This window comes from Indicator indicator, chromosome 1, assembly GCF_027791375.1.
Source record: "Indicator indicator isolate 239-I01 chromosome 1, UM_Iind_1.1, whole genome shotgun sequence".
Lineage (NCBI taxonomy): Eukaryota > Metazoa > Chordata > Aves > Piciformes > Indicatoridae > Indicator > Indicator indicator.
In genome coordinates, this window is record NC_072010.1 from 7,557,182 (window position 1) to 7,571,204 (window position 14,023).

The window sequence follows — 14,023 nt, forward strand, 5'->3', positions numbered from 1 at the left end:
CCTGCAGTTTATAATATGCTTTACAGAATCTAATCTGATGCATTCCCTGAAGCAAGTTACCAAGTCCATCCAAACTGATTCTCTGATTTCTGAGCCTGTAAATTTGTGTGGATTTCAGCACTTTATTTGCTTCTTTGCTTCTGGCTTTATTATAGTGAATCTTCCTTTCTTCTTTCTCTACCTTTCTAATTCCTGCTCTGTTCTCCTTTACAGTCTCCCTTTTTCCTGTTCTCTGTTGTTTTTTTCTTTGGGTGGTGTTTGTCTGTTTGTTGTTGCGGAAGGGAGGGGGGTGGGGGGTGTTGTTTGGGGGGGTTTGGTATTTTTTTTTTTCCCTTCTGCTGCCTTCTGTCAGTCCAGGAATGTTTTCACCTCACACTCCTTTGTAATTTCTGCTTGATTTCCCCTGATGCTCTTCTCTATGTTTGGTACAAAGCTGCAGGAGGGCATAAACCATGCACACATGGAATTAAAGTGCTGGTATGCTTTGTTAGCACCTAGAAACTTACCTTCAGCCATATTTATTACAGAAGAAATTGTAAATGGGATAAGTGGTTAAACCTGAAGGCAGAAATGTGCATTTCAGAAACACTGGGTGTCATACAATTCCTTTTTCCTAGGTGGCTCCAGATTGCCACCTACTGTCCTCCAAACAAAACTGTGAACTTTCAAAACAAGTTCTCTGGAATTACCTATGCCCGAGTTGCTGTCTTCTGCAGAGAACTGCACGTTTTTACTTAGTGCATTCACTGCAAGAAAACGTCACTCATGTTTCAGTTACTTTCCTTTCATGTCTTGCTTCCCAACACTGTGTCGTCTTTAAGTCTTTGACTCCGTTACCTCCTTTGCAGAATTTATCTGCATTCTTTCATGTGTACTGGAATTACACTCATAAAGGATTTTAATACAAAGTTTTTCCTAATATTGCTTCCCAAACATTCAAGAAAAGTCGGAACACCTTTTGTTCAATCTTCTTAACCATCATAGTGAAAATGTTGAGTATACACTTTTTGTGTCAGGTGAATAAGTATATAATATTCTGACTTTCAGCTTTATCAAAACTAGCCTTTTCTTAGAGTGTGGGTAAAGCATTGACCATTAACTCTGCATTACTCTTAAGAGATCACCTGGTCAGTGACTGGTATTGTGGTTTATTTGCTCAAGAACTTTTTTCCTACATTAACTTCATAATATGCTACAAAGCTTTATTACTGTAATAAGAGGAGTTTTGTTCATTTTTACACTAACTTCACAAGTGTGAACAATGACATACTTAAAAAAATCTTAGTGATTTATTATATTACGGTGAAGTCACATATACCTTCCGCTTCCTGTAGTTTTTGCACTACAGACATGGCTAAAGGTTATTTCTATGATGATGACACCACCACTTGTGTATTCCAAATCCACCTTTCGGATTTTGCAGGATGCTCAGATATGAAAGAAATATGAGCACATTATGGTTGGTCAGTCTCTGTACAGCCAAATTTCAGGCATGACCAAAGTGACCTGATTAAGCTGAAAAGCAGGAGCCAAATCCCATTGTGTTCTAATCACAGCTTCTGACATTTCCCTGTTATTGTTTGAGCTTCCTCTGAACATACTCATCCAAGAGCAGAATGTGAGTTTTGCTGTCAAAAGGCCAAAGTTACAAAAGAGCACTGACAGCGTTTGGGGCATAAATCTGCTGACTTGATGAGAGACAGGGATTAATAACCAGGCCAACATTTTGTTGAGCAACGCAGCTTACTATTCAGTGGGTACCCAGTTGTATTGACCTAGTTTTGCCCATAGCCCTGGCTTTCAACTTTATGATCCAAGCTGCCTGTCATATGTGGAAACACTCAGCTGCATTTTGAACAAGAGCTCCTCTGGATTCTCAGCAGCAGAGCATTGAAATGTGTTTGACTTTACTGCCTCTTTTTCCTCAATATTAAGGTAAATAGTAATATCCGTAGCTCAGCACTCGCAAAGTATTTTTGATGTGTAGGACTCAAAGATGACAACTGTCACCATATCATTTTGTGGATGGAGAAATCGAAGTTGGAAGAACAAATGACTTGCCAAGATCACTCAGCAGTGGATGGGCTAAGAAGAGAGAGGAATCCATGCTTACAGCTTGCTGTCCTAGTTCTGCTTCAAGCCCCAGGCCACGCTTCCTAATTAAAATCCTGTTTAGACTTCTTAGATCTGGATTACATTATGTCTAACACACACATGCTTAAGCAGGTGCTAAAATGGTTGCTACAGAGCAAATCAATAGCAAAAAAAGCAAAATAAAACTCCCTTTATTGTCTGACTGGTTTAAAATACATCAAGAGTAATCAAACTCTAGATGCTGTATCTTTTTGTCACAGCTACATATTCAACAGGCTTTCTGACTATGCTGTGTTAAGAACAAGTTATAAAATGGAGGACTCTATGGAACAGGACTAATATTTTCACTAAAGATTACAATCACCATTATAATACTACAATAAGTCTGCTTGTGGTTTTGCTTTCAAAAAACGTTATACTTCGGTGTCAGAAAGTTGAGATGTTGCTTAAAGGTCATGATCAAGTTGGGGATACAATAGCATTGGGCAAAGATGAACAAGCACTTATTGATTTCAGAATTATCATGTAAAAATTGTCTCCATGTATAGAGCTATAAGAATTCAGATTAAATAAGAGATGCCTTGTTTAATCTCTTCTCTCTCTCCCTTTTTTTTCCTTTTCTTTAAAAACAAAATGGAACTGAAATAACTATTCATATGATGTAGGAGTGCTATGTAGTACGCAGGAAATACTGGATCATTTTCACAAGAAACATTCTAGAGCATGCTTCTGGAAACATGTCTGTGTTTACAATTGTCTTTTTGCTAGTTACATCTGCTTGTGAACACTGAGAATTAGAAGAACAAAATCATTTCTTTGTGAGGAGTCACAGACATGTACTTATTTGTGTTACATACATAGGCTAGACTTAAGATTTACACATGTTAATATCACAGTGTATACTTTTTATGAAGAGTAAATTCTTAGAGGGATTTGAAATGGGGTAAGTACCAGTAAATAGTGTGTCTTTATATATACAGTTTTGTATGCTGGTATCCAAGGGAGATGCAGATCTGAGGCCTTGTATGTAGAAACTGGGAACAGGAATACTTTGGGCACTTTCTCAAGGATGGTACTGTGATTGCTTAGGAAAGTCATCTCTTTCTGGATATAGGTTTTCCCATCAGTAAAATGTATGTTATTATGTTTACATCCTTTGGGGCATATATTCAATTTACAGACAGTGCTGCACGAGATGTAGCCATTATTATTTATTGATTTGCATCATAACGAACAACTTTCTAATCCAGTGTGGCTTTACAATTGTAAGCTCCTAATAATGCAAAACTGGAATTTTTCATGAGATTTTGCTCTATTAGCTTGATCTGTCAGGATCAAACACACTTGCCATTGCTTTATCTAGAGTTTTTAATTTTTCCTTTGTTCATTTGTTTAAAAAGCAAGACTAGAACTAGAAGAAAAAAAAGATTGATTCTGTTTGTATATAAATAATTGCTACAAATGAGATTATAATATGTAATCAGAGTTTTGGTTTCTCTTTTCATAAATCTGTCACTTAACTTAGTAAGGATTACTCCTCCAGTGGGCTGAAATTTATAGAGATGTTTGGATTCAGCCATGAGGGGGAAAAAAAAAATGCTGGTTAATTCCAAACTTGTCTGTTCTCCAGTTAACAGATTTATCTCACTTATTAAATGGTTTCTTTAGGCAATTACAGACCACTGTGTTTTATGCTTAAGATGCTTTAAGAGATGTGTTTGCTCTGAGGTTTGAATGGATAAACATTATCATTTTGTTTCTATACAGAGAGCCTCGAAAAATCATCCTGCACAAGGGCTCCACAGGACTTGGTTTTAACATTGTGGGAGGAGAAGATGGGGAAGGCATTTTCGTGTCTTTCATCCTAGCAGGCGGGCCTGCTGACCTCAGTGGAGAACTGCAGCGAGGAGATCAAATTTTGTCTGTAAGTATTTGTGTTGGGCCTTGCTGGCCAACTGACTCATTTTGTTCTTTGTCTATACTGCAAGGGACACACAGAGAAGTCTTTTAGGTTTCTGTGTTGTGAAATACCATCTGCAAACAGTTTGTCACCTAATATTCTGTTTATTTACTCTTGGTTTTTATAGCACTTGCTAATGGTGATACTTGCACTTAGCTCAGGATGAGACATTTCTTTGTTTAATGCTGTCTATTCTGTGGTAACACCTCAGAGAGGATCTAAATAACGTGCAGACATCAGCATCTCCAAGTTTAGCCCATCATCCAGTTTCATTTTGCCCAAAATGTATTACCGAGTCTCAAGATACTTTTCAACGTCATCTTTTCTTTGAGAAAGTAGTAATAGGATGAAACCATCTGGACTGGGGGTGCCATCTAGTGTGCATTTAGTGGCTTTGCAAATGGCCAAACTACAACATTATTTAGGTTATGTAAACTGTTTCTGTGCTTCTAATGAATTTGATGATCACCCTGAAATTCATTTTCAAATTTTAGAGGATAAAAGACTTTGCAGCCTGAGGTTATATTTTGCATACGTAGTCTAAAAAATATGTTTTTTCTTTCATGTTTATATTGACAGCATACATTTGAAAACCAGATCATTTATTGTTTAGGCTCTGTCAAGTATTGAATATTTGACTGAAACAATCTGAATGTAAATGATTTTGAATGACAGTGAAAGCCTTGAAAATGTAGTTAAAAATCTACTCACATTGTGTCCCCTTACAGAAAAAAAGAAACTATCCCAATTTAATACAGTTGTGGCTGTTTTGTGCAAAGTACATAAATAGCTCTAAGACAAAGAGATTGATCGGGAGTTATTCATCCCAAATGAGTGATGGACCCACTAGGTTGCAGTGTCACACCCACTCTCACTGTTCTGCTTTCTGTCCCTTTCTGTGAATCTTCCATCCTTAGATGCACTTTGTTTAACATCAGAATGGAAGATAGCTAAAGCCTGGATGGTTTTTGGCATAGTTATGCAGCTTTTTCCTGGTCAATGATTAATCCCTTCATAGGGAATCTGGAACTGGTTTTCCTGCATTGCTTAGGAGTTTCTTGGGCTATTCTGTGAAAAGTTGGCTGGGGCTCCTTTGCTATGTATTGAAAGTCTGGCTTGTTAATACCAAAGGGATGCAGTAACCTGAAGCTGTGAGGACTGTAGCAGCATATTCTATCTAGGCATATTCCTTGAAAATATAATAATTAAAATTGAGAAAGTGCAACTAAAAGAAATTTAGGTGTCTTAAAGAGCTCCCTGAGTAGAAAGTTTGTAGTAAACAGTGAAAAAAAAAAAAAGTAAAAGAGACTTTTATAATGTTATAAACATAAAGAGATAAGGAAGAAAAATGCCAAGAATACAGACAAGAAAGCCAAAGAACAGAAATGGAAATTTCCTCAGGTCAGTTATGCAATTTATTTTTCTTTGGCTAGATGCAGAAAAATAAGGCTGACTGAAAGAACACTGCAAGAACAAAGCCTTTCACATTGTATTGCATTCAGAAATCCAGCATCTCAGATACAAATTTAAAAGTCCATTTTTCTTCATTTTTAAGTGGGAGTGTATTTAACACCTTAAAATACTGCCAGGGTTGTTTTTTTTACTTTGATTTTCATCTGTTTTCTAGCAATGTTGCCCATACACCCTAGTTAAAGTCACCAGTGTTGCTGCAGCATTTAGTTGTCATTAAAGAGTAGTTTATTTGTTCATTGAGCAGAGAAGGATGGAAATTATTACTAAATTAGACTGCATGCATGTCCCCAGGCAATCACCAAGTCAGGCACTGCTGACTTACTTAATTACAAATGGCTATTAAGAATCTATTTTTCCATATGAAAATGAAGCTAACTTCATGCACATACTTTTAGACCTAGTTAATCTTAGACCATTGACTGGTGAAGGGTCCCAGACACCTTAATTTCTTAAGGTATGTTTTCCCTCTCTTTATTCTTTCCTGCCTCATCCCTCAGAAGCACTTCTTTTCTTACAGAAATAGTTTTCCCATTTGTTTCTCAAAACATGACAAATTTAATTTACCAGGAACAATGCCAGACAGTTAACTCCAGCTTGGTTAGATTTGTTTCGGACAGGAAGTCATCACTTACTAGTGTTTTAAACACTGAAGATCTGGATTTAATTCTCTGATTTTACTGTTGTACTTTTATGTGACCTTAAGAAAGACGCTGTATTTTTTTTTTTTTAAGCCTCTTTCTCTCACATAGAAGAAGAGAATCACAGGACTTTCCTAGTTCACGCCTGTGTTGTGAATATGGCAAAGTGCTGAGAGGTTGAGAGATGCATATGCCCACCTTTCGGAAGGTACCTGTCAAAATGTGTTCATGAGCCTGCAAATCCATGAACAAACCCCAACAATACTAGGAATATCCATTTCCTTTGGGTGATATACTGGATGCATATGTATTCCTAGAGTAAACCCACAAGGTTTGGGCAAGTCCCATAACCTCTCTGCTGCTCCTTCTGCCTGCTTGCTGTTAACGTAGCACTGTATGGACCTGTTGCTTAGGGACATGTTGAACCTTCAGTGCTGGATCGAGGGTTGACTGGATGAAGTCTGTATTCTGTGATTCTGTGGTGTGATAGCAAGGGGTCCAAGCACACAGCCCTCCAGGGTCTCTGAAATACTATGCAGAAACCTTGGCTCCCATGGACGAGGGATATTTGAGTTTACTTTCCCGAAGTGCCACCAGATGGCATCACAGAATCAGTAATCATTCAGATCTGCCTTTGTAAAAGCTGAAACCTTCAGGAAAGCAGTGATAGCTGTGTTTTTCCGTTTTCAGTTAACTGACTGGAAATGTTTAAAACTTACCTCAGAAGGCAGGCTGATGCTTCTGTGCAGAGAGACAAAATGAATCCTATCTGAACCTTGAAGGCAAATTGAAGAATATTGAGTAATGTTCTGTTTCAAGGGGTAAAACGTTTCAAACAGCAGAAAGATGAATTAGTTGCATTCATGATAGGATGGGGTTTTTTCCACTGAAATGTAGGATTTTTTTAATGGTGGTTTCTTTTTGCTGAAATCCATTGCAAGAGACCCCAGGGGGACCTTATCAACGTCTGCAAATACCTGAAGGGTGGCTGTCAGGAGGATGGAGCCAGTTTCTTTTCATTCATACTCAGTTATAGGATGAGGTACAACGGACATAAACTCAATCACAGGAAATTCCATCTCAACATAAATAAAACTTTTACCGTGAGGGTGACAGAACACTGGAACAGGCTGCCCAGGGCACTTGTGGAGTCTCCTTCCCACATGTATGCAATCCTATGACCTGCCCTAAGCAGTCCTGCTTTGCAGGGATGTTGGACTTGATCTCTGGAGGTCCCTTCCAACTCTTATCAGTCTATGATTCTCTTGTGAGTTACACCAAATTAAACATTTTACTTACTACTTCTGAATGTCTTTAAAATGTAGTGATGCATGCATCACCACCACGTGTTCATCACTGTAAGAGGATATATCCCTCCCTGTAGTATTGTCCTCTTATTAACTATAATGTAAATATTATCGAGTAGCATTTTTAATACTAATTGATGGCGAGATTTCATTTGCTAGGTGCTGTGTGCACATAGATTAACTTTTATCTCAGATGCGTATAACCCAGACAAATCACTCAGAATGTCAATGGAAGTATTATTGCAATTTCAAGGCAGTGGAAATGAGGTACTAGTATGTTAATTGATTTATTTCAAATTGTGTGAGAAGTCTGGGACAAGTCTAGACTTAGAAGCTACTTAAACTCTGACCTAACCCCAAGTTCTCCACCTGTTAGGAAAATGCAGTCTCCCATTAGGAACAGGAAAAAAAAAAAAAAAAAAAAAAAAGTGATGTTTCTTGGTCCTTGATGCCATTCTTGCAGTTTAAAATGCCACTTCCAATGCTAAGGGGTATATTGCCTATTATAATAACAGTGGGAACTGAGCATTGTTGAGTGGAAATCACATGCATAAGAACAAATTATTTCCAATACCCATACCTATAGAACAGTTTCATATTGTGCATACATCCTTGCTAACACAAAGCAATATAAATCTTACAATTTTAGGAATTTTAGTGAATACAATGTAATTTGGGGGGGAGGGGAAATTCCTGTAGAGGTAGGAGGAGGAACATGGTACTATTCAAAGAAAAATTGGCACACCAATTTTTGCCTTACATTCTCAAATCAACACTAAAACAAAACATACCTATTTACTTTAGGTGTCTTACCTGCATGCTTCAAAACATGTTCAATGCAAAGTGGGTGCACTTTGCTCCTTGAATTCCTATTATGACATTGTTTTTCAAAGTTCTGTGATTTCAATAAGATGCACTAAGTTAAAATGTATATAAAAGAGAGATTTAAGGTGAATTAATAGCCATATTCTTATCTATATATTAGCATTTGAATCTTAACTTTTGAAACTACTGAAGTTTGTGTTTTTGGGCAAGACTAAACCTCAGATTAAGATGCTTAAATTAGACATCTACTTGCTTGCTGAGTGCCTGGTTGCCATTAAACTCAACAGAGACTAGAGAATGATTCAACTGTCTGACTATGAGTTGTGTAGGGCAAGCTGAATTACTCTGTAAGCTTTATTGCCAGTATTGATCCATTGACTTTAAGCTTAAACACTTAGCATGTGTGCCTATCTATACTGAAATGTCTTAACTGAATCTTACCTTTCATGTCTGTTTGACCTTCTAATATATGTTTGCTTTTTCAGTTAATAACATGCTTGCTTCATCACAAAGAAAAGTAAAATAAAATTGTGGACCATAAAAGCAGTATCAGTTTTATTTCATTCTCCTGTAAAAATGCTTTAGTGTCCTGTGGTTCACAATGACAAGATGAAGCGTGGCCAATAGTCTGAAAGTAGAACCAAGGGAAAAAAAGAAACTGCTTGCTTTGGAGCAAGATTGCTGCTCCCAAGCAATACACGCTACATGTTACCTTAAGGAAATAAACCAAGTTTTCTGAAGGGTAATTTGTCAACAGCAACAGTAAAAAAAAGAATAGGCTGTACTGTGATGTTGCAGACATTATTCTCGTAATGCTCCTTTTCCCCTCTCTTTTAACCTGAATCAGATAAATGAAGTTAATCAAAATCTGTATGATTTTCCTCTTGATCTAGCACAGTACCAAGATGTATTTGTATATAGGGAAAGACAGTATCTTTTTTCCACTGCTACTTTGAGATCAAATAATTATTCATTGGGAAAGGGCTACCAGAGACATCCTGTGGGATTTGCTGTCACTGGTTCATGGCATTATGTATAGCTAGTTTGCAACATCATTGTTTAAGCATCTTGCTTTAGTAGTGTCCCTGGTCTTTTATACAAAGTTCTCCCTTCTAGAGGGAAGGTGGTTTTCTTATATCAATAGGATTTTGTTTTGTGTCTGCACATTGCCCTGCTGTCATGTTTTGTAAGATGTTTGCTTCCCCTTATGACAGCTAAACACTTGTACTCAGTTTCTCCTACACATCTGTAGCAAAAATGAAATATACATTTTAAAAATATGATCTCCATTTTCTATTCCAAAATGTGTGTGTATAGAGCAGTATAGAGTGTAAGGACTCTGTGCTTATTTGTAGCAAATATTTATGCTTTATATTTGCTTCAGTTAGAATTGACCTTCAGATAGACCTCCCTTTGTTGCAGAGAAGCTTTCAGCTTTCTAATTTAAAATGACTTTTTGCTCATGGTAAAAGCAGTAAAACTACTTAGGGCAAAGAGCACATTTTGTTACCTAGTTACAAAACTAAGAAAAATGGCAAATGCCATTTGGGTTTCCTTCTCAGTTTTGTGTGTGTTTTTGTTTGGTTTGGTTTTGTTTTGTTTTTCCCAAAGTATAACTTGCTTGGGAAATGTTTGAATCATCTCTATAGGTCCTGGATTCTTTTTCTCCATGGAGCATCAGTTTGTGATTCTCGTGTAACAGCACTAGGATTGTGATAGGTACTTCCTTTGCCTTACAGGAATTACCTGCAAAGGCACTGGCCTTATCCTTAGGATGGTGATGATCATATCTTTCCATGTGGTGGTGTGGGTGATACATGACTGTCCTCTGGCATAGGAAAGTATATCAAATTCTGTGGCCTATCCATACAATCTCTTTATGTCTTCAACAAAAATCCTAATTAGCCTAACCCAAACCCTTTCTTTCATCCACTAAGCAGGTCACCTTGTCATAAAAAGAGGTCAGGTTTGTTAAGCAGGACCTGCCCTTCAGGAACCTGTGTGACTGGGCCCAGTCACCCAATTGCCTTGCACATGCTGCATAATGGCACTCAAGATGATCTGCTCCATGACCTTCCCTGGCACCGAGGTCAGACTGACAGGTCTGTAGTTCCCTGGGTCCTTCTTGTGATGGATGTCACATTTGCCAGTCTCCAGTCAGCTGGGACCTCCCTGGTTAGCCAGGACTGCTGGTAAATGATGGAAAGTGGCTTTTTGCTAGATCAGTAAAAAGAAGTCTCTGGACATAAAGGGAGTGAGAACACAGGTACTGTCTTAGGATCACACCAACAAAAAGGGCAGGTAGATTAAAGTCCTTAGGTACAAATAGTGGTTTCTTACTATTGGGAAGCTCAGAGCATGTAACTGCTTAGGCTCCCTTTGTAGCTGTCAGAAAAATGTAGCCAATTCTGGAGTACAACTTACCTTGCCCTAAGGCAGACATTTTATACAGATGAGATGAACATTGTGCTGTAAAAGTCTATATTTCTTTCCATTGATTACAGTGACTTTGCCTTGGCATTCCTTTACTGAAATAGGTTCTATCCAAACTGAACAAATGTTCATGAATCCTTTTGGTGGGGAATATGGAAAAAAACAAGTATAATTCCAGACTTTATTCTGATCAATAAGAGAGAGTGACGTAAAAAATGGGAGAATGGAACACAACTCACTCGTTAGCGACCGTATAGTGTAGTGACAAAGTTTATGATTTCGTGTTGGAAGGGAATGAGGAAGTTCACAGTAAGTAACATGGACTTCAAAACCAGTCCACAGTGCATTCACAACTGCTGTGAAAAACCTCACAGCAACAATGTTTAAAGTTACAGCTAATTCAGAAGGCAAATGGTCACCTAATGAACAGAGACCACTTGCAAACCACTCTCTTTTATATATTGAAAGAAATGGCTTGTTAAAACAAAAAGTTGGGGGGCATTTGTTGGTTTGGGGTTTTTTTATGGGTTTTGTTTGGTTTGGTTTGGTTTTCTCAGTGTTTCATTTAGATTCTGTTTCAGGAAAGCATCCTTCTTGACCATAAAAATTTACTTTAATGAAGTATGAACAGTGTCACTGTAAGCACTACCATCTGGAAATACTTGACATTGGAAAAGAGCTGGTAGCAAACTTGATTTTTCAGTGTTGTTGATAAATATACATGATCTGATGGCTGAAAGCTGAACTTAGACACATTGAGCTTTGAAACATGATGCACTTGTTTTGTTGTCAGGGTAACCAGGTTATATTGACATAGAAGCTGGTAGACCTGTCACTTTGGGACTTCAAAATAAAATAGATGACTTTCTAAAATACAGGCTTAATGGAGCTTCTAGGGAAAAACTTACCACCTGTGTATGCTGGAATACTACGTACATTGGTGATTTTATGGCTCCCTTTTGTCTTTTATTAATCTAGGAATCTGTCTTCCAAAGGGCTATCCCTCTCTCTCTCCCCTCCCCCATGCCCCTATCTTTCTGCAATCTATAACATCTATTACAATTGCCTTGATGCAGTAACTATTTCCTAAATTAACTCTGGCATTTCCAAGCACATGATCAGAACCTAATAAATTATGCTAACAATTCTCATGAATAAGGTATGTCTCTTCTTGCCAAGCAGTGTTAGTTGTCAGTTGTGTAATGCAAAACCAGTAAATTGGCCTAAAGTAGAGGCTGCTTATTTTTGCTGTGATAAAATCATCAACTGCCTCTAAAACATTCGTTTTACAATTGCCTCAATGAGTATAAGTGATCAGATGCCAGACTGCTTGCTCTTCAACTTATAATGGTTTAAAGAGGAGTTTACATTCAGTTCAAACATTCTGACTTAGAAAATTTTCTTTTAAGACTGTCAAACGGAATTATGTCACATCAATAATTTGAAGATTTGGAGTGAGCTTTACACCCTTAATGGAGCCTTGCCGTGAGCCTCACGCATAGGGAAACTTAAAACACAAATTTGAAAACCAAAATGGCTACATCCCTGAACTTTATTCATTCAGAAATTTGCCCCAGGATGGACTTTTGCCTGGCGCTTGAACAGACTAGGCTCTAGGCATTATTCTGCTCTACTGCCCATTATATTTTAGGTTCTTCAGTGGTTAAAAAAATCATACGACACTGCAAAATAATAGAAATTGGCCATCCATTAAATAAGGTATCTGGGGGATACCTGCAAGAATTTGTTGGAGGAGGTTTTGGAGATCCTTTGGGAAAAAAAAAATAAAGATGATAGATATATATGCCCTTTTCCTGAACAAGCAATCCACCAGGACAATAACAAAGGCAAAAATTGTTCCAGAATACGGGGAGCTATTTGCCTTCCACTGTTTTTTTTAATGAACATGCCTTATTTGAGATCATGGAGCATCATCTATTCAGAGTATCTATAGCACATAATCCTAATGTGTAGAGCCACAAATACACTATGCATGTTGTGATAGTTGTAATATCACAGCATAAACATGTAATAAAACATGAGTATGGAACACTTTGTGTAAAGCTGAAGAATCCAGTTAGACAGTCTACCTTTCAACCACTGATACATTGCCTCATGGTTACTGCATGGAATTCAGCATAAATTTGCCACAAGACAAGCCAATGGCCATCTTATGATTCACAGGCCACATTGCTGTATTCTGTGGGTGTGGAAATGAGAGAAAAACTACCAAGTAGAGATCAAGGCCAGGACATCAGATTTTTACTTTAATGCTACCTCAGTGCTTGGGGTCGTAGAATTGTTTTGGAGGCAAAAGACCCACCCTCAGAGGTCTGTACTGGGACCAGTTCTGTTCAATATCTTCATCAGTTCTACAGACAGAGAGGTTGAGTGCACCCTCAGCAGGTTTGCAGATGATACCAAGCTGAGTGGTGTGGCTGAGAAGAATGAAGGATGGGATGCCATTCAGAGGGACCTGGACAAGCTGGAGAGGTAGACTAAGGAGAACATCATGAGGTTCGATAAGGCAAAATGCAATGTCCTGCACCTAGGTCAGGGCAACCCTCGATATCAGTACAGGCTAGGAGCATGATGAAATTGAGAGCAGCCCGGCAGAAAAGGACTTGGGGGTACTGGTGGATGAGAAGCTGGACATGAGCCAAAAATGTACACTGGTGGCCCAGAAGGCCAATCGTATCCTGGGCTGCATCAAAAGAAGACTTGTTCTCTAGACCTGTCACCAGCTTTGTTGCCCTTCTCTGGACATGCTCCAACAACTCAGTGTCTTTGTTGTAGTGAGTGGCCCAAAACTGAACACAGTATTTGAGGTGCAGCTTCACCAGTGCCAAGTACAGAGGCACGATCACTTCCTTTCTCCTTCTGGTCACTGTTTCTGGTACAGGTCAGGATGCTGTTTGCCTTCTTGACCATCATCTAAGCACACTGCTGGCTCATGTTCGGATGGCTGTCAAACAGCACTCCCAGGTCCTTTTCCTCCAGGCAACTTTTCAGCCACTCTTCCCTAAGTCTGTAGGGTTGCACGGGGTTGTTCTGACTCAAGTGCAGGACCTGGTACTTGGCTTTGATAAACTTCATACAACTGACCTCAGCCTGTTGATCCAGCCTGTTCAGATCCCTTTGAAGAGCCTTCCTACCTTCAAGCAGATCAACACTTACACCCAATTTTGTGTCATCTGCATTCACTTCCCTCATCCAGATCATTGATAAGGATATTAAAGAGAGCTGGCCCCAGTACTGAGCCCTGAGGAAAACACCACAGGTCCAGACAAATC

The 14,023-nt window shown here is 38.5% G+C and overlaps 1 protein-coding gene across 6 annotated transcripts in view; it reads left to right on the plus strand.

Moving 5' to 3' along the window:
- Positions 1–14,023, plus strand: part of DLG2 (discs large MAGUK scaffold protein 2) — a 701,362-nt gene that overhangs the window by 463,704 nt on the left and 223,635 nt on the right. For all 6 annotated transcript variants that reach the window (XM_054382907.1, XM_054382932.1, XM_054382887.1 and 3 more), the window contains one exon: positions 3,862–4,018. In XM_054382907.1, the coding sequence (XP_054238882.1) occupies positions 3,862–4,018 (157 nt within the window). The remainder of the gene's footprint in view (positions 1–3,861; positions 4,019–14,023) is intronic.